This window comes from Chelmon rostratus, chromosome 17 (genome assembly GCF_017976325.1).
Source record: "Chelmon rostratus isolate fCheRos1 chromosome 17, fCheRos1.pri, whole genome shotgun sequence".
In the NCBI taxonomy this organism is placed as follows: Eukaryota; Metazoa; Chordata; class Actinopteri; order Chaetodontiformes; family Chaetodontidae; genus Chelmon; species Chelmon rostratus.
The window spans coordinates 14,030,733-14,051,717 of record NC_055674.1 but is presented as its reverse complement, the minus strand read 5'-3'; the positions used below and the strand labels follow the sequence as shown (position 1 = coordinate 14,051,717).

The following is a 20,985-nucleotide window of genomic DNA, read 5'->3' as shown; positions in this document are numbered from 1 at the left end:
GTCATATGGTACACATTAAATCCACTCTGACCTGTGAGGTTATAAAGTATGTGACCCCACTAAAAGATACTGAGAGATTTTGTGTCATCAATAGAATTTCATCATTGTCTTGTGATCTATTGTTCAAATGACGGTGTGGAATGTCCCTAATATTAACTGATTAATTACTGTCCACTACATCCAGAGTTCCTTATTAAAACTAACTACCAATGGAACAGTGTCATCGAGGCAGAAGACGATAACATGGGAGACACCGCCCTCACCTTCATCCTTCTCTTCCTCATCACCCTGCTGTTCGCCGTTGGAACCACTGCTTTCAAGGTAATAATGAATTTTTTTGTGAGAGTTGTACACAGAAAAAGACAACTGAGAAAATAGTTTCATGTATTTAAAAAACAGAGATGGGTTGGCAGAAAACTCTTCCAAACATGAGGAGTGGAATGACACAAGGTCCATAGAGGGCAGAGCCACAATAAAACAACAATAAAATAATAATCATCATCATCATAATATAATCACATCATAAGTACCTCAGTAAATTCCATCATGCATTATGAATGTTTGATTACATCTTGCTGCTATAATAAGAGCTTTTTTACCACTCTGACCAACAATTAAAAGGATCTTTAGCCACAACGCCAATATCTTTTTACTGATTGTATACTATATTCTAATTGCAGAAGTGTTTGCAACAAAAACTTAAACTATTAATGATGTTTACATGTGTAGGACGTGGACATAACATTTTTAAACTTTAATTCTTTGAAAAATGATAAACTTAAAATAAAAATCAACTTTGTAAGGATAAAGAGTTTAACAGACTATACCAGAAAGGGACTGAATCAGCTCTGTTGTATGTTGAGTTATGTGTAAACAAAAACTCAACATTTTGATCAAACAATGATGATAAAATTTGGGACTATTAAACTGACTTCAATTCTAAAAGTGTTGTATTTTCAATATTATGCAAAATATTTATTCAACTTAATTAAGATAAATTGTTTTTCAAATAAGCAAACTACAACAGAAGCCAGCCAGTATGCATGGTGCAAAGACCGACAAAAACCAGAAAAATATGTAGGTTCCAGTTTTTCTGAACGTTTTACATCAACTATGAAGGACATCCTAGTGAACATGTTGGTCCACCTGTCAGGATTCATTTGCATATTGTTGGCATTTTTGGGGGGGCAGCCGTGGCCTTGAGGTTGGAGAAGCGGCTTGTGACTGGAGGGTCGCCAGTTCGATTCCCCCCACCAGACTGGCAGAGTAACTTGGGTGTGGTGGAGTATTTACTTCCCCCCGCTCCATTCGTCGGCTGATGTGCCCTTGAGCAGGGCTCCAATATGCTCCCCGGGCGCCTGTTGCGGCAGTGTGTCTCACTGCATGTTGCATGTGCATGTGTGTGTTTCAGTAAATCAGTGATGGGTGAAATGCAGAGAATAATTTCCCAGTTTGGGATTAATAGAGTGAATAAAATTTTATGATGCAGCAATTTTGTAACTGCGTATATGTCAGTCATATGATACATTTGCAATAAAACCAGACTTGCAAGTGGCGATAAATAGCAGGAACTTGATCATTTTGGTGCAGTTTTACTAATTCGTATGCTTTGTGTTTTTTTCTGTCTTTTCAGATTAAATGAAACAAGATCAACTTTCTGTATAAAGTTTTTTCACGCATTTTTTCATATAAACTCATGCTATCATGTAAGTCCTCACAATTGTCACAATTTCATTTTAATTACAAGAGCTTTTTGTCTTTGTCTTTTTGTTTGAAAATAAATGTTTTAAATGAAGATAACCACTCCTAAAACTTTTGTTCCTCTTCACTTATTTTGAAATGTTTCATATTGAATAATGTTTCACCTCTAAAAGTTCAATACAAAACAACCATAGCAGCACTATTAATCCTTGAAGAAACACTTTAATTACATTTTATTATGTATATTGTGTAGTAAGCTACTACCCTCATCACCCCTCCAGCACCTGGAATCAACAGCCCATGTTCAGCTCAATATGAAAATTTGCAGGTTTTACAGTTGGTTAGTTTTTGAGTCTATTAAAAACAGAGAACTAGAACTAAAACATTTGCCAAGTAAATGAGAAGCCACATAAACTAAATGTGATAACATATGTAAACTGATGTGAGATATTTAAATGTGCACTGTTTCTCTTACTGGTATAACCACACCTCCAACCTGGTGTCTGTGATGCACTGTTGCTCTTTGCATTGTTTCACTTCTGTATTTTGGTACTTTTTTGGTACCTTGGTGTTACTCAATGCTTCTGCTTGCTGCTAGCTCTGATCACTCCGCCTTGTCATGCTGCAACATCTGTGCAACAGACTTCCAGCGCTATCTCCACCTGACCCCACCAGACTCTGTAAAAGTTCAACGCTGCCATCTAGCCTAAATACAAAGACATTACACTTAGAATTAAGGGAGCACAGTTGGTTACTTCACCAAAATCTGAAGGTATGTGTAACTGAAGAGATGATTTCAGCTCAAATGTTCACATCCTACATTTAGAATGAAGCAAGTAAAACCAAATAATCTCTACTCTATCTCAGGACAGCAGATCATTTCTCCAAACATCACATTACACCCTGTATGGGAAGGAGAATTCGGGACCTCACCAGTCAGACTCATCTGCACCTTCAGTGACTTCTTTCCAGACATATTGAGTGTGAAGTGGCAGCGTAACAACCCTGCCTCTAAACACTGCACAAATCCAAAGGAAGCTGCGATTTTTACAGGCAGGATAACAATACAAAATGAAAATCAGACATCTTGTGACAGCAGAGGACCAAAGAGAAAAACATCTGCTTTGTCTTCTCATCATCCAGGGCCTGCAGTGACAGCTCCATCAGTGGAGATCAAGAGATCTCTGCCACATTTTCTGAAGGGAAACAGTGCTGTGCTGGAGTTTGATGTCACACAACTCTCCACCAGTGACCTTTATGTCACCTTTCAAGCCAACGGTGTTAACATCTCTGACAAACAGTGTGTTGATCTTCCTGAAGCACCAGGCCTCCATTCAATCAGTTGAAGCTTCTCTGTCCCTCCAAGTCACTGGAAGGAAGGTGCAAGTTTCACCTGTAAAGTGAATCAAGGCTTCTCCAGCAACTTTGAGTCAAACTCAACTGGAAATATTTTTGGTGAGAGGACTTCTCGTTCTAATTATATGTGTAAATTAGTACATTGAATAATTGATAGACTGATTCTCCATCATTTCGTGAACCCATCTATGGAGCTCCTTCTTGTCCACAGTGAAGAGTCTTGTGCTCTCGATGGGGCTTCAACCCTCAAATGAAATGGTTTTTGGAGGCTCAGCAAAGATCCTCATCAACCAATGACATCAGCATGGGTGCAGATGGACGTCTATCAGTCACCAGTCAACTTCATATCCCTCAGAAAGAGTGGAAAACAGGGAAGGTCTTCACTTGTGAAGTGTCTGACAGGTCTATGAACAAATATGTCAGGAAGGAAATCAGCCTCTGTGCAGGTAAATTCTGATCATAATCCACAATCATATTAAGGCATCATGTGTAGAACAAATAGATGCACACAATTTCAGAATCCTTTACTGTATACAGCATATGAGCCATTATTTCTCACTGTCTTGACTTGACAGAGGTGACATTTTTTTCTGCCACATTCTCTTTTGAGCATCATCTCACACAGTTGCTGTGTATGTTCTGGGACCATTCTTCACCATTGCTTCTGATTTGCAGAATGTTCAACATAGTTTAAGAAGGCAAGATTGTTCAAATGACAAACATGGGTGGCGGCAGGTATATTTGCTGTCCCTCGTTAACATTAAATCCATGAGTAAGTTGATGGCAGGCCAACATAAACCCTGTTTCTTTTGTTTGTACCCAATCAAAGGCTGTTCATGATGCAATGTTTCAGTGATATAGTTGGTGTGTCATGTTTGTAATGCACGTCTGTAAGAGGAAATGTAAACAATAAATAATATAAATAAGATAAATGAGGCTTTAAATTCTGACATTGACATTCTGTTCAATCTCCTATAACTGGATTCATTCTTGCATGGAGACAAATAAAATATAGAAAACAAAGTTTGTAATAATTTTCATCATCAATGACAATAAAACAACATTGTGATATAACACAAAGTGAACTGTGTATATTCAGAATTTTATGCCCATCACTGCAATACTTTTATCAAACAGGCTACTGGAAAAATGAATGATGTTGTTGTCAGTGTTAGTAAAAAGCAACAAAGTCCAGTTTTAATTTAGCTTTATTTTCCTGTTAAATGAAGAACATTGCAAGACGTTCATGACTTCTATGTTCTGAGGGCTTCCATGTTTTCCTAAATGTCAGAGAGAAGTCAAAAATTGACCATCTAGGTCATAATGGTCGATTCAGTAGAAAAGGATCTGGACACATTAGATCAGCAACACAAACATGCCATGAGTGCATCATATAATATAATATATATAATAATAATAATAATTGTCAGGTAATAATGTCTACACTGTACATCTACATGAATATAGTCATCTGATGACTGCACAGCTTCCAATATGTTAGCAATCCAAAAGCATGAATGAAACAGCTGATGCCTGTCAACTGAAGCAAGGTCAGTGCTGTGCCTGAACTAATGCGATGCTCCACTGTGTGTTAAATGTTCTAAAAGGGATTTAATTGTATCACCATTAAACACAGGGTAACTTTACAATGTAAGTTAGAGGCACAGCAAAATTGATGACATTCAGAATACACTATTTCATTTACAGTAATGTTGATGCTCCAGCATTTAAATATTGTGTTTGCAAACTCATGGCAGAACTTAATGGTCACTGTGTGGTCACATGCTGCTGACATACAAAGGTAAGTGTATTGTCTCATTTCTCGTTGCTGTGCTACTGGTTGTATACTTTCACTGTCAGCTTATCCCAGTTAATATTGCCATATTCTTCAGTACAGCAGCTAACTAACTACAATTTATTTAAACTTACACCAATTCTCCTCAAGCAATCATAGCTATTGCTTTTTCTCATTTTTGCAAAAGTGTTTATCTGTTGTGCAAATGAACTGTTCCTGTTTTGGCATCTAAAGCAGTGAAAAAATATTTTTACAGTTCCTGATATAAACACTAGATGGCAGTCAGTGACAAGTTTCTCTCTCCTCTGTCACCACAAGGAGACTCATAAGATAAGATAAGATAAGATAAGATAAGACTATTAATCTCACAATGGAGAAATTCGCTTTTACAGAAGCTCTACAGAACACACAAAGGGAGGGCAAACAGCAAATGGAGGTGCAAATAAGAACAATAGGAACAAAAGGGTGCAAAATAAGAACACTCAAACACTTACATGAACAACAGTGCGATCAGCAGTTTCTGCATCAACCTGCTTTATGTAGCTTTGCTGCTGCGGTTGGCAGCTGCATGTGAGAGTATAAATTCATCATTTGTTACAAAACATTTTCTTTTGTTTAACAGGTGCAAAGCCTGAACAGTTGACACAGCCAGTCTCTGACTGTGCCATCGGGTCAACATCTGACCATCACCTGTTCGGTCTCTTATTCCGTTTGCAAGCAAATATATTGGAGATTCACACTTTAAAGATTCACTGAAGAACAACAGCAAATAAAAGTAAACATAGACTCTTCCAGCAACACAGTGACTCTAAATGGACAGTCGAGTGTTTGTATTTGTGTGTCGTGTTGATGTCCAGTTAAACCAAGATGGTCCTCATAATTCAGCAAAAGCTAGATGTGTGTGTGTGTCCATGGTTGATGTCTAGTTAAAGCAAGATGGTCATCATGATTCAGCATTAGTGTGTGTGTGTCTGTGTGTGTGTGTGTGTCTGTGTGTGTGTGTGTGTGTCTGTGTCTGTGTGTCTGTATGTGGTTGAGGTCCAGTTAAATCAGGGTAGTCCCCATAAGTCATGCTTAAATCAGGAAACGCCCATTCCTGGCGTCCTTATAATCCTTTAGAATGTCAGGTCTGTAAATCTCCAGAATGTTTCACTAGAATTGAATTCTGAGCTGTGGGATTTTTCCCCCATTTTAACCCTTACTCATCTCGATGACAAAGGGAAAGGTCTGTCCCTATAAAGCAAGATGAGAAAGAAGTCCTGATAAACCACCATACCCGAGTATTCGTGTGTGCGTGTACATATACAAAACAAGATGTGAAATGATGGAGTAAGTGAGTGACCAGAGTTGTTTTTTTAAAATAGCAGGTTCCTATGCTACTATTGCAAGTTATTATGACCACAACATAACATAACAAATTATCACATCATTGGACAGCCTGAAAACCCTGAAGTTACCCTGTAACTAACTGTAATAAGGGGAGAACTACCACCACATGCACAATTTACTCTGTAACTATATATAACAATATGAGAACAGGTTGTTTTAATTTTAATTACTTACTTACTTACTTTTAGTTACTCAAAAGAAGGGTATTGGCTATGGGTATTGTAGTAGATGCTCTGTAGTAGCAGTGACTCAAATCATTCATCAGAAATTTCCAGCTCTGCATATACATACAGCAAAACAAACAACATAACACACAAATTTCCTTTTACTGTATCTGGTCTGTCTGTATCCTGTGTGTCCAGCAGTTGCTGTTATACGTGTTGGATGAGCTAAATAAGTGCTATGCACTTGATAACTTAATTTATCCTGCTTCGTCATGGTGTTTTACATTTGTGAAATGGCTTACAATCGGTCTTACAGTCTGTGAGGATGTGTTTCTGTTGTGGGCACATCAGTCGCTTCACGCCTGGATTCACACTGAGATCCAAATATATGCAGTGAAAGATGAGTCTCTTGCTTTAAGGAAGTTTATGTGCAGCTCTGACGGTTTCTGCAGAGTTTCACTTGTACAGGTGTGGTCCCAGAGGTGCAGAGAGACGGGGGAAGTGACCCTCTAAAGATGATGTTTAGAAACGGCAGGAAATTGAAAAACCTTCAGAGCTTAAGTGATAACAGAAGTTTATGGTATGTTGAGTTGATGTGGTGTTATTTCAGATGTTCTTAGATTCCTGTGTTGTGACTGAAATGAAAACAAAATCCTCAAAAGCTTCAGATGTTTATCAGAGTCACACCATCACTCATATTTATACTCCAACTCTTATTTATTAGAAGTATCATATCTATTGAATTAATGATGAAAGCAAACATGATACAAAATGACCAAACATGAAAAGCAAAGATTTCTAGTCAAATTACAAAATGCAAACCACATACAGAATATTTCTATTTCTACTACAGTATGATTTGTTATTTACGTATCAGTGAAAAGTTAATCCAACACTTCATGAACAAGTTTTAATGACACTTAAGGTGTTGAAGAAAAGTAACTTTTAAAATCAAGATATAACAGCAGAACCCACATTTATTGATGGAAATAATTCATTTCTTCATTTATTCCAAATGTTCCAGAGAAATCTACTTTCAGTGACCGAGTTAGTCATTATATATGACAACCATTTGATTTAGCAGATGTGCATGAGATTATCAATGATGGAAATGGTTTGATGGAAAAGACAAAAACAAATGAAGACCTGATATCGTCTGTGCTGTGCTTCCATCTCATCCTTTATTGTCTCTTCATCTGAAAAAAAAGGAACACCATGAATGAAAAAAGTATGTATTATGTTCACTTGTCAAATACAGATTGTGAAACATTGCTGAGGTTTGATTGATCAGTCGAATCTGGAGTTTCACCCAGCTGGAGAATTGACACTCCAATGATCTCTGTGTCTTCAGTAGAGCAGATTTGCTGCAGGCGACTGATGTTCTGTCACAATTATATTAACTGTTGGACTGGATGCTTGGTTTAGTTTAAGAATATTTTTCATGACCTTGCATCAAAAGCTTTATCTTCATACAGCAGGACACTGTAACTACCTGTGAACTGTTACTGAAACACGGCCTCTGTCATGTGTTTCATGTAGTTCATGAAATTGTGAATATTTCTGTATGTGTGGTGGAGCGTTTAAAACACACAAAGCAGCACACTTTCTGTGGTTGGAGACGCTCTTCACTCTGCTGCTGCTAAATGTTCATCAGTCACACATGAGCTGGTTGACCGTGCCAATAAACTGTGCTCAGAACAGAGCTGGTGAACGGAAAGTGATGCATTTCACACCACTTTACTGTATGACTGTGTCCATTAAAAACAGCACAATAAACCTGGAATATCACAGTTCTTCTTGCTTTAACATGAGTATGTTGTAGCCAGATTCTCCAGTCAGAAAGAATCATTTGGTGGCAGTTAACTTTTCATATGCTGATAATCAATGACATATTTGATTTGTCTTATTTTTTGTGTCTTTTGTCTAACTTAATTAAGATTCATTTACATGACAGGGGTCTCCTTTGTCATGATCATGGGCGCTGCACAAAGTGGACAAACCTGGAAAAGTTGGCACCACAAGCACAGACAGAAAATCTCTAACTTTCTCATGAATATCTGTGGACAGTTTAGAGTCTTTTCTTCTCCTGCACAGTCTCGTCTGTGAAGATGAGAAGAAACTTTCTCACCCATGGAAAAACTATGCAAAGACGAGTGAATCACTGACTGGGCTTTATTTGAGAGCTTGTAGCCTTCAGTGCTGAGCTGAACTGAAACGCAGATCCGGCCTGCATGTTTACCTTGAGCAGGCTGAATATCATGCTATAGACGAGAGTGGATATGAAGAGGAATATGAAGGAGGAGGTTGTGGACCACAGACTGCTGACCTCATCCTCTTCAATGACATCATCTGTGCAGCTCAGAGCAAAACTCAGCTTTGAAACTGGAGCAAAATCTAAGAAGAGGAAGGTACAGGTGGTTAGATGAGGTCTCTGTGTGTGTGTGTGTGTGTGTGTGTGTGTGTGTGTGTGTGTGTGTGTGTGTTCACAGAGGTTTTTTAAGATATCTCATAGACGTTTTTGTCTCTCTTGAATAGTTCTCATAAACTGGAAGCGAGCATTATTCCCTCTTTGATCACATATTGTGTGGACGTTTCTCCAGGTGAACAGTGGACCAGCACAGTATACTTCTACGACTTTGTGCTTGATTTTCAGCTTGTTTTCAGACATTGAAGCCATTCATGAACGTGTAACACAAGTGTCTCCATGCAACATTTATTTGAAACAGTAAGCACACTTCTCAAGCTGTTAGACACTGTGACAAAGACACAACACGACGACAAACAGAACTAAACTGACATGTTGACTCTCACTTCTACAATCACAAAGACTGATGACAGCACAGAGTGCACAGGTTCCCATGGCAGCGACAGAACAACACATGAGCACAGAAGACCACATTTAAAGCTGAATCTACTATTTTTTACATTCAGTTGCGTTCCCCTGGGCCTTCGACACTTCTCGTAGCGTCATGGTGTCATTGCTGCCAGCAGGCCTGACGTTGCACTCAAATTTAAAACTGCTCCACTTTTCCTTGGTGGTGGTGTAAACACTTGTGACTGAGTAGCCATGTTTGGTCTTCTGCGGGGGGGAGTTAATGCCATCCATATAGAGACCAGTCTTTTTTCCAGTATATTCTGACCAGGCGATGTAGTAATCCTGCAGCACAGGACTGGAGACCAGACACACCAGAGTGACCTCAGCTGAGTCTTCTTGGTTGATGACCTCCTCTGGAAGGACGTGGACCGTCACTTTTGGCTTCCTTCCATCTGAAAGAGATTCTTTACCAGGAATTACCAAACAGATGAGGATAAACATGACAAGCAGAAATTATTACAGAACATTTTGAAATAAAAACAAGATGAACATGGTGATGCATGAGGACTCATAGACATAAGAGAACCATGATAGTAAGATGCAAATCACTTACTTCGCAGTTTCACACTGTTTGGGCCTCCAGGGTGAGTCACAGAACAATCGAACGACTTTCCAGAATCCCAGTCAGATTTTGATACTTGGACCAAACTGACTTCTGTATATTTGTTGTTTTTCTCAGCTGGAGGATATTGTACAGAAGTCAGGCTGGTCCCACTGGCATCGGTCCACTGGAAAGTAAGACTTCCAGGGAAGAAGTCGCGTGCAAGACAACCAACAGAGATTTTATCATCAGGTCCAGGTGTGCACTGAACCAAAGGGAACAGAGTTGGTGATACAGCTGGCTCTGTGAAAGACGAAGCATGGCACCAACATATAGGTTAATTTAACAGCACAGATGATCAATAACTTCTTTCAAAGCAAATGACTATTTTTTTTAGAGAAAAGAACATACTTCTTTGTTTTCTTTATAACCATGTTATGGTTTTAACAATGATAGAAACAGAACCAGTGTCACTGCTCATGTTAAAATGCAGATGTTAAAACACTGAAAGATCTTCCCAGCAGCAAAGATGTGTTTATCTAAATCATCTTCAAAATACTTGTTTAATATCTTATGATTGAATTAATAACACTTAATATAATGCACCGCACCACCTTTGAATGATGAAACTGAGACAGAGACATGAGCCAAAAAGACCATTTTCATGAGGAATACATTTTAATAAATAAAGTCCCTTTTATCATTTTTGGTCATTGGGACATAAACAAGTTCATGTTTATATTATGGTACCAATATTTAATACTGCACTCGCTGATGTTTCTTGGGGTAGAGGTCAAGAACAGCCGATTTTTCAAATTTAGAATAATTCAAATACAAGCGATATACATTTCCATAGAAAATCAATTGCTCATTTAATCTAATTCAAAAACTCTAAACCTCAGAATTAAAATATGCAGGCCCCATGTGTTATTAATTGCAATTTATTTATTGCAACTCTTTGCATATTTTTTGTAATGTGTTTTTCATTTATGTTACTCATTTATGTTGGTTAATACTAAAAGTCAGTTTAAACATCAAAACACCACTCAAACTGAAACATGCATTGCTGTTTTTGTAGGAAGAGAGCCCGATTTGTCTCAATAAAAACCTTTAAATATATATATATATTAATTGCAACTCAAAGATACTATATATATACTTTATTTATCCCAAGCTGGGAAATTGCAGTATATATAAATATAAATATTAAATATAAATATAGTAAATATAATGAATTACATCAGAAAATTAGAACAATAGCAACTATGACCGCAGCACATTAAAGACAATTTCTTTGAAAAGTGAAAAATAAATTATTATTATTTTTGTTCTTGTTGTTGTTTCACAAAAATAAACAGACTAGAGTGTTTTAAATGAATGCCTTTCATCATTTAAATCTTAGAACCATTGCACTGTTCTGTGCACTATGTAATGATAATTTTTAATATGTTAAATTTGATGATTAGTATGTGCTCCTTTTTGTTGGAAGAAGTATAGATTTTAAATTATTTCTCTCAAACTTATATACCAAAATATGGTCCTTTAAAGCACTTTCAAAAGAAACTACATACTATATAAAAGCATGTATTTAATTATGTCTTTAGCCATTGTTCAACTGTTTAATTGAAACATATACTGATTCTGTATTTAAACATGCACATAAAATGGTGTGGTCGTGTATGATCAATATCCACAGTCATAAATGAATTAAAGAATAATGTTCATAAAAAGATGCAGACATGTCATGATCAACAATTACAATCCATCTGAAAAATAAATTTAGCTAAAAACAAACCATTAAGAAATCTTGCCAAAAATCTCTTTTCAAATGCTTTCTAAGAGGCAACTACTTTAAAAACATTTGTCTGCTCTATTGTCAACTCTGACATCAGTGTATGCACCACATGCATCGGTGACTCCAATATCAGTGTGAAACCTAAAGAAGACCATGAGTTAAACTTCTCTACTATCAAAAAAGTTAAATAAACTAGTGACAGAAACTCTGATATTTATGTGTGACTTACCTGAAGATACTGTAACTTCAGTCCCATGACCCCAGTGTTGAAACGCGTCACAGTGCTGCATCCCCACTTACTGCTTGAACAAAAACCTGACATACCAGAAAAATGTGTTAAAACCTCTTTAAGTGTTTGGAACACACAGAAACCCTGGTTAGTATTATACCCCGGTGTCATCCTTTGAACAAGTGTTTTGTGTTGATTTTTTAATGTTAAGATTTACTGGAAGATAACACATTTACATGCACTGACTGTGACTTTAAACTACTAATTAACTAACTTTTAACCACTAATCTGTTCATTTAAAATGATAAACACAGTAGTTACCTCATATTCCAATGAGAAATACTTTGTCCTGCCCTTTCTTTCCATCACAAGGATGGGAGAGTGGAAGATTATTGCTCTGAAGGTATTTGTATGGTGATATATCTCAGTGACCCTCCAACCCAAGTTAGCACTATGACAAGCTGTAATACAAAAACCAAACACTGTTTCCTGCACTGGAGACTCAGGGGACCTGTATTGTCAACAGACGGTAAGAGCAAAACAAATGCTAAATTCTAATCAATAAATATATATATAAAGTTACAAGTTGGTGAATTTTCATTTACTTATTACTTATTACTTATTTATTAGTTTTCTGTTTTCTTTTTTTTATTTGCATCTATGATTATCTGCCAATAAAATAACATGGTGTATAATTAACCAGCATTGTTAACAATTGCAAAGAAAGCAATGATGAATGTTTAGTTTTAGAGCTTTGTTTAATTCGGTCCTTTTGGCAGCCATCTGTAGACATGATGGGTCAAGAAATACAAAGATGATGTTTCGTTCTATTCTGTAAAGGCTTTGCGATATCTGTCCCTATTTGGTTTATCCCTGTGTGCATCCACAGTCAGAAAGATTTTCCGTCCCACCACTGTATGCTGTACAGTTGCCTCGCCTAGGTCCTCATGTATAGTACATAATACCGTCAGGACCAGAGCTCTGATCCCAAATTTTCTTCAGTCAAGGACAGTTCAACAGTGAAAGCAGAGGTGAAGATGATGAAGTTCTGAAGCTCTGAAGCTGTAAATCCGGCTATATCCAGCCGGCAGACCTTCACCCCTGCTGTGAGGCTTGTTTTTACACTGAGCATACTTAGCTAGCTCCAACTCCACAGGCTCCCTGGCAGTACTGTGCACACTTGTCTCTAAAGGAGCTCTATTGGCAAGTGGACACCTTCATGGCACTCCAGATGCAGGGCAGCATTGACAGAAGTTGGGCTGACCATTAGGACATTCCTCCGGATGATGAGACAGACAAGCTAACCTTCAAATATCTTCCCAGACCTTCCAGAAAGGGACACAAATGGTTGCTATTTCTGGGGGAAACACGAGCTCTTTGCCAATGTCCACTTCCAATTTCCAATCTTGAGCAGACTGCAGGATGCTGGCATCCTTTGGTGTTGTTTGGTGTTCTTGAGATTGGCCTGGTGGTACAAACTATAGGAAGTGGACCTTTCCCGTTGCTGTTTGTGGAAGCTGATTTGTGGTGATTCGCTTCTGTTCCAGTGTAGATGCCAGTTCTCTGAGTACTTGGTTATGTCTCCAAGTATAGCGCCCTTGGGTTAGACTTGTAGTGCATCCTGACAGGATGTGCTTAAGGGATGCTGATGCTCAACACAGGGAACAGGCGGGATCTTCTCCATACCACATTTTTAGATTTTCAGGGGAAGGTAACAGGTCATACATTGCTCTGATGGTAAAGCTCAGCCTCCATCTGCCAGATGTCACGCCAGCTGAGACTTTTCCTCTCTAGGCTCTCCTAGTTGGTCCATCTCCCTTGCCTAGCCATGGAGACAGCTTTGGCATGTCGGTGTTGCTTGGTGCCACAGAGGAGCTTTTGGGATCAGCCCAAAGCCCACTCTCCCGTGCTGGACTTGGCCAACCACATCTCTAAAGTGAAGAGCAGACTTTGCACTCTGAACAGCTTCTGATGGAGTCGACTTTCTTCCCGTTGTCACCCGGGGGGGGGGCGCTGATCGAATGACTGTGTCCTCTGGCATTAGCCAGATCAAGGAACAAGACATGAAGATCTTTCCCTTCTCTTTTAGCAGTTTGGATTTGATGCCATATATAGATGCCATATATAGTTATGCTGTTATGTTCGAGGCATCCCGAGAAACCTGCTATGCCAGCCTTTGGATTGATGTGTCAATGAGATGGTTCTGTTTCAAATACTTTGACAGTCATGCCAATACACTGAAGAAGATCTTGCCTTTGATGTTCAGAAGGTTTATCTGGCGAAACTGTTCAATGGTGGCCGAGTTCTTTTCTTTTGGGATGAGCACTCCTCCTGCTCTTCCATACCACCCTCATGTTTTTCCACAGGAATTTCAGGGTATTTGGAGCGTTCTTGTAGACACTATAAGGGACACCGTTAGGGTCTGGTGCAGATGCTGATCTTGCCTTTTTTACCGCCTGCTTCACCTCACTCAGCTTGGGAGGGCTGATATCGAACTGATGTTGAGGGGGTGATATTGGAGGGATGTCAGCGGGAACAAGGATCAGTTCATCTTTCCGTTCATCAGTATAGGTGGTTCTCAGATGTTCTTCAACTTGGTCTTTTGATGTTTTCAAAGATCCACTCTTCTCCTTTGTGAATATGCTTTTCACAAATCTGAAGGGGTCTTTGTAGAAGTCGGTTCTGGCTTTCTCTTTCTTTTTCCGGCGCATCCTTAGGCTTTCTGCTCGGCGGAGCTTTGACAGCCTCTGCTTTAGGTCTTCTTGCAGGAGGTCGATGCCTTTCCTTTCTTCTGCTGTCGCTTTTTTCCACAACTTTCTTAGCCGTCGTCTTTCTTTCACCAGGTGCTGGATTTCTTGAAGCCGGCAGGATTTGGGGATAGGAGCCATGTCTTTTTTCCTGACTTGTTCCTTCACTCCAAATTTTTCCTCTCTGTAGCTGTAAATTAGGTCACCCATATTTTCCAGCTTATTCACAGCTGATCCTTTGATGTGATTTAGGATAAAGTTTAAGTCTGTGTTGATAGTTTCCCACTCCTTGCTGTTTGACTTTGGCCATTTCACCAATGGCTTACGTCCTTGCATGTTCTCACTTTTGCAATGTGCTTGGTGTTGTCTTGGACTGATGATTCTGCCTGAAGCTCCTTCCCTACTCCATAGGGTGCTGATGCTCTGCGAACTGTGGGGTTCTTCCTGCCGCTGAGTGTCATCCGACTGATTTGACCTTCCTCTTAACAGGATTTGGTCAATGCGGGGCCCTGAGTTGGAGGTTTTCAGGCATTTCTTCCGCCCCAACCAAAAATATAAACACTCAGTGAGGAGACCCAGAACCCAGGGAAGCACAGCACACGAGAAGGGGGAGGACCCCGCCACCAGGTTACCACCACCACCACCGGACCTTAGCAACTAAAGAGGAAAACAAAAAGAAATTAGTGGGGTTGCCCCAAAAAGCTGCGTGCTGTTGGGTGGACATCCTTTGCAACCTGACATCGCTCACAGGTCTGGCACCACTGAGCAACAGCAGAGGACATGCCAGGCCAATAACACCTGGCCCGCAGGAGTGCCAGCGTTCGCTCCACTGTGGCCAAGGTCCTTGTGTCTGAGTGGTTTTATAAGTTTGGCGTACCTGCCGACCAGGGTCGTAACTTTGAGAGAGCTTTGATCCAACAACTCTGCAGCCTGTATGGTATTGTTAAATCACGCACTACCCCGTACCACCCAGCTGGCAATGGTCAATGTGAGCGATTTAACCGCACCCTCCACAACTTGCTGCGTACTTTACCAGTCTCCCAGAAAAGGGACTGGAACTCATGTTTGCCTCAGGTTCTGTATTGTTACAATACCACTCCCCATCAGAGCACTGGAGAGTCGCCCTTCCTCCTGATGTTCGGCCAGGAACCAAGGCTCCCAGTGGACTTTCTCTTGGGTCGAGTTGAGGATCCGGTGAGTGGCACTGTTCATGAGTGAGCCAGTGAGCCAGAGGACACTTGCAACAGGCAGCTGATCCTAGAAAAAGAAACCACGATCAGCATGTGAAGAATGTGCCTCTGAGTGAGGGTCAGCTGGTGTACCTGCAGGATTTCAGTGCGCGGGGTCCCCATAAAATCCGGGACCGGTGGAGCTCTGCAAGGTACCAGGTGTTGAAGGCTCCTAGGGGAGGTGGTGTTGTATACACCATTGTGCAGATGGATGATGACACCAAGATCAGACAGGTTCATCGCTCAATGCTGAAGGCTGTGCTTGGGGTCCCCCACCTGTCATGCCCTCCACTCGACCAACTGCAGTGACCCTGACAACACCCCCAGCACTCGTGTCACCATCCGACCGAGGCATGACAGAGTGTGGCCCGTTGACAGTACCACCATCTGGGTCATCTGCGCCTTTAGCCACCCCTCCAGTCAGCCACGCTGGGCCCAGTGGTGTCCTGTGCAGGACTGCAAGGTCCACTGCCGGTCACCATCCGAATCCCCACCATCTCCCGCAGTCAGTTAGACAGGAGGCTGTTGCTCCTCCTGCGGTTGTGTTGAATGTGGCTTCCGCTTTGTTTCGGCCTTGGAGTTAGCGACTGATGCTGGCATCGATTTGTCCATCGTCGGGGTGACGATGCAAGGAGGAGGGGTAGAATGTGGCCAGATAGAGACCTGTGGGTGAGCCTGCCTAATTGGCAACATGACAGCCAACCACTACGTTCTATAAAAGGGGTCGATCCCTCCCGGCCAGTTCTCTCTCGCTGCTCCTGACGGTGACGTCACTTCCGGGTCGGACCTTTGCGCGTGGACAGGTAACACGGTTTGTCTGTTCACCTGCTGCTTTTGGCTCATGTGGCAGGGAGTTAATATTTGTGTGTCATGCAGAGCGGCTGACTTGGGGCTTCCAGAGACTCCTGTGTGTGTGTGTGTGTCACCTAGATGGCCTGCTGCGGTGAGTTTCTTTCCCTCTCTGTAAACTGCTAGTCATGACAGCGGCTAATAATTGCTTGATTGTAGGTGAACGCCAGTAGCTGCGCGATTCTCTCCCTCTTTCTTTGGTGTGTCATATCCAGCCAACCCTGCTAACAATATGTAGCCTCCAGCATTCCTAATTGTTGTAAGCAAGTGTGAATGTGTAGTTGATTATTTGTCGGGTCCTCAGATCCCAGCCGCCCAAGAGTGTATGAGCGTCGTTTGTCATCGCATTTAACGCACCTATTTTAATGAAGTGATTGAATAGTGGGGTTAGATCCTCTCTACATTGTTTTATTTCATTTTTGTCCTCATTAGTTACTTTATTCAGTTTCTTTGTTTGCTTACTTAGTTATTTAATTTCTTTGGTTTTGATATTTTGGTTGGGCAAAGGGCTATTCTTCCAGTATTTGTCTTTATTTCTTTCATTTGTGGTTGCTAGTTTGTATTGTTTAGTTGCTGATTTGTATGTAAGTTTTGGATATTTCTGTTCATTGAATTTTGTTGTGACCCCACTAATTTCTTTTTGTTTTCCTCTTTAGTTGCTGAGGTCCGGTGGTGGTGGTGGTAACCTGGTGGCGGGGTCCCCCCCTTCTCGTGTGCTGTGCTTCCCTGGGTTCTGGGTCTCCTCACTGAGTGCGTGCTGTGTGTGACTGTCACGTGTGCCTGGGTGTTTATATTTTTGGTTGGGGATTCTCTGCATCAGTCAGTAGCCCACGCACCCCGGTAAGCCTCAGCTTTAAATTAGTTCCCCCCTGTTGATTTGTCCCCGTGTGAGTGGTGTTTTTAAGTGTTTTCAAATTAATTTGTCAAAATAAAGAACATGTATGTTTGATTGGAACGTGTCTACCGTTTTGAGTAAAACGGACTGCGTGCCTTAAAGGTGAGCTTTGTTGAAACTTACTTCCTGGGGTGAAATTCCCCAGGTGGCGTTGTCGGTTTAGTGTACAATCTGACCAGAAACTCTTGTACTTCTACTCAACCCACAATCCCATGTCTCCATCACTCGCCACAATCGCCTCTGGCATCATTGTCATTGCAAAACACAGAAAATTAATTTGCTTCTCCTTCCAAGGAGTACAATACCAGTACAACTGGCTACCATTTGGCTATTCACTAGTTCCATGTACTGCCTCCAAGTGTATGTAAAACGGCACTGGAGCCATTACACAGGAAAGGGATCAAGGTTTTGCTCTGCTTAAACGACCTGATCCACATGGTCCCCTCCCAGGAGAAAGCTGCACTCCACACAGCTGATGTCATACAGCATCTGCAAACACTGTTTTGCCAGAAACTGGTAATAGAGCTCTCTGCTTCCCACCCGGCCATTAATTTACTTGGGGAAATGTGGACATTAATTCTGCATACCATAAGAGCAATGCTCTTATCTATGAGGGACTCACTAAAATCTCTACTGTCACATCGCATCCCAGAGAGTCTGTTGATGGTGGTTCGCCTTGGAAGAGCAACATCACACATATCAGTGTACACACATAGGTCCCTTTCCAGCTTGGGCAGGATGTGCCAGTGTTAAGTGGTGGGAGGAAGAAGGGAGAATCCTCCATCTCGCCACATAATCTGTCAATAGTCTGCAGCTGTCCATCAGACTGAATTTGTTAAAGCACTTTTCACTGCTTCTAACAAACAGACATTGTAGTAAGGACAGACAATATGACAGTGGTGCATACATCAATCATCAGGGGCCTCCTGCTGTGGTCTAACAGCTCTCTATCAGAATGGTGGATATCCCAGGTGCACAGAAGTCTGCTGCTGTCTTGAGGAGGTCCCTCCACATCAGGTGGAAACTGATCCCTGCACTTCTCCATGAATGAAGAGACGATCCTACACTGGGAGTGGATGCCTTCTCTCACTGGCCATGGCCCAGAGTTCTACTTTATGTGTTTCCCCCAGTTCACCGGATACAGTGTCAGATAAGGCTGTTATACACGGATGCAAATGGTGAACCTTTAATCTCATCACTTCGGATTAGTGGGCTGCATGGAGGACCATCATGGTAGACCTTGGAGTCACAGTGGGCATTGACTACATCAGCTCTGTTTTTACACATACAACAGCTTTTATTGGGCAACACCTATACATAATAGAATGTTACCTACATATTGCAACTCCAGATTATATGAGTATAGGTATAGCTGTCTAGATTTTGGCCCCTGCTCCACAGGCATAAACCAAAGAAAATACTGGCTTTTGGGAGCAGAGCCCAGGTTCTTAAGGTGTTATATACTGTATCTGAGAGGAGCAACTGTATAGTGTACAGTGACAAAAAAGAAAATTCATATACATGTGGGGGTAAACCCAATAGCGACAGCTCGCAGAGGCAACGCCTTTACTCATAGAATCTGGAGCCACAGTATGTAACTAATGTTGTTTTGTCCTGCTCAGCCTCATAAGAAGAGATGATCAGCCTGATAATGTGTAAACTCCACTCTTCGTTTCAATTGAGGGCAAGTTGTGACAGAAGTATATCTTGGGCAGATGAATATATTCTGGATTTAGGATTATTTTACAAAAATTGGATAAAGTGGTTTTACAGCACTTTCTGTCAGCCACTGCCACTGTCACATCTGCTGTGCTTGATGTACAGCTCTGAGGCTTCCTGTATCACTGTGGCTTTCGAGTACAATAATAAACAGCAGAGTCTTCAGGCATCAGGCTGTTCATCTGCAGATACACCTGGTCCAAGTTGTTGTCTCTGGAAATGGTGAAGCGACTCTGAACTGATCTGGAATAACTTCTAGTGTTTCCATTTGCAGAAATTCGAGCAAGCCACACCAGTCCTCTTCCTTCAGGTCGTCTGATCCAGCTGATATGAGTATCGTCATCTGATATTCCTGCATATGTACAGGTCAGTCTGTGGGATTCTCCATTCTGCTTCACCACTGGTTCAGACTCAGTCAGAGTCTGACTGCAAACACCTGGAGAGAAAAGCAGTTTGATCACAACGGAGTCAAACACAAACCTTGACATAGAAAATAAAGTGTGCAGAAGTGTGTATTCACCAGAAATCAATGAGAGCATTAGAAACATTACACATGTAGTTAAAGTCATAGTGAAAATATTTTGTTTGTCTGGTTGGTGGTTTGGTTTGTCTTCAGTTTGCAGTGAGATTAATAAAGATGGAAGAGGTCAAGATTTTGCATTGACTCCTCCTCACAGTGCTGAAAAAATAAAGTATGTTGAACTGAATATGTATCAGCTGAAAGGACTGAATCTACCCAGTCTAAACTGACTGTCGACAACATTGACTTTTTATTGAGACCAGGAGTGATTGAGCTAGATAAAAAGCTGGAGATCATCTGACTGGGGGTAAAGGGACTGAGTATGCAGGGCCCTCATGTGAGAAGTGCCTACAAAGAAACTAGAATGAATAGCCATGGATGAGAGGAGGGGCCCATAGAGAATGCCTATGTAGAGTGCCCAGAATTTAGAGCTATGCTTCAGGACAGCTAGAACTATAATTGACCTTCTTCTTCTAAAGTGAATCAATAAATGTATTAATGTATTAATTCTTTATAATTACTTGTTCATTTATTTGTCATTAGTTCAAAATTCATCCGGTTCTGCAATTTATTCACTCATAAAAATGATTTAAACTTTAATTTTAACAAAAATATGTCCGCCTTGAGAATAACATCAAGCTCCAAAATGCACTATTTCCCTGCATAACATAATTTAGTTTACATGCTATCTGGTTAAAAGAAGTCAGGAAGTTGAGTAAAGAGTAAGACTTTATTTTCCTTACAGACTTATAGCACTTGCTAGTAAAATCAAGACGTGGTATTGAGTAGATATTTTTTTGTTGGATATATATAAATAAATTTTATTTTTCCATGTAATCCCAATCATGGGACTGAAACCTATCCTAACATTCTTACTCAGGAGTCATTTATTATGGATGACTGAGAGCTTTTATCTGACTGCATCTGTTGTTAGACGCACAGAGCCGTCAGTGAGACTTATTGCTGTGGGCTGACACTGCTAACTGGCAAGAGATTTGATTTGTTTTCCAAAATGTCTATTCAACTCTTTATTATTGTCTAGATTTATATTTATATATATTTATATCACTGTAACAATTGTAATAATTTGTAAAACACTGTGTTTTTCAATCAATAACTGTGTCCTTTATGATTATGAAAAGAAGGTGCATTTTTTGCTCTTTTCCTTGCAGACAGACTCC

At 40.5% G+C, this 20,985-nt stretch overlaps 1 protein-coding gene and 1 gene segment (V, D, J or C); one reads left to right on the top strand and one right to left on the bottom strand.

Moving 5' to 3' along the window:
- The first annotated feature begins 243 nt into the window (after positions 1–243).
- LOC121620430 lies at positions 244–3,577 on the top strand. The segment is given in 4 exon segments: positions 244–321; positions 2,407–2,473; positions 2,845–3,159; positions 3,238–3,577. Coding segments are annotated over 4 exon segments (737 nt in total).
- A 5,364-nt stretch (positions 3,578–8,941) lies between these two features.
- Positions 8,942–19,870, bottom strand: LOC121620889 (Ig heavy chain Mem5-like). The gene is made up of 6 exons (XM_041957137.1): positions 19,805–19,870; positions 19,420–19,720; positions 12,276–12,292; positions 11,846–11,893; positions 9,834–10,124; positions 8,942–9,684 (listed from the first exon to the last, which is right to left on the bottom strand). The coding sequence occupies exons 1-6, from the start codon at positions 19,851–19,853 to the stop codon at positions 9,320–9,322; spliced, it is 1,071 nt and encodes a 356-aa protein (XP_041813071.1). The 5' UTR covers positions 19,854–19,870; the 3' UTR covers positions 8,942–9,319.
- Between the last annotated feature and the right edge of the window lie 1,115 nt (positions 19,871–20,985).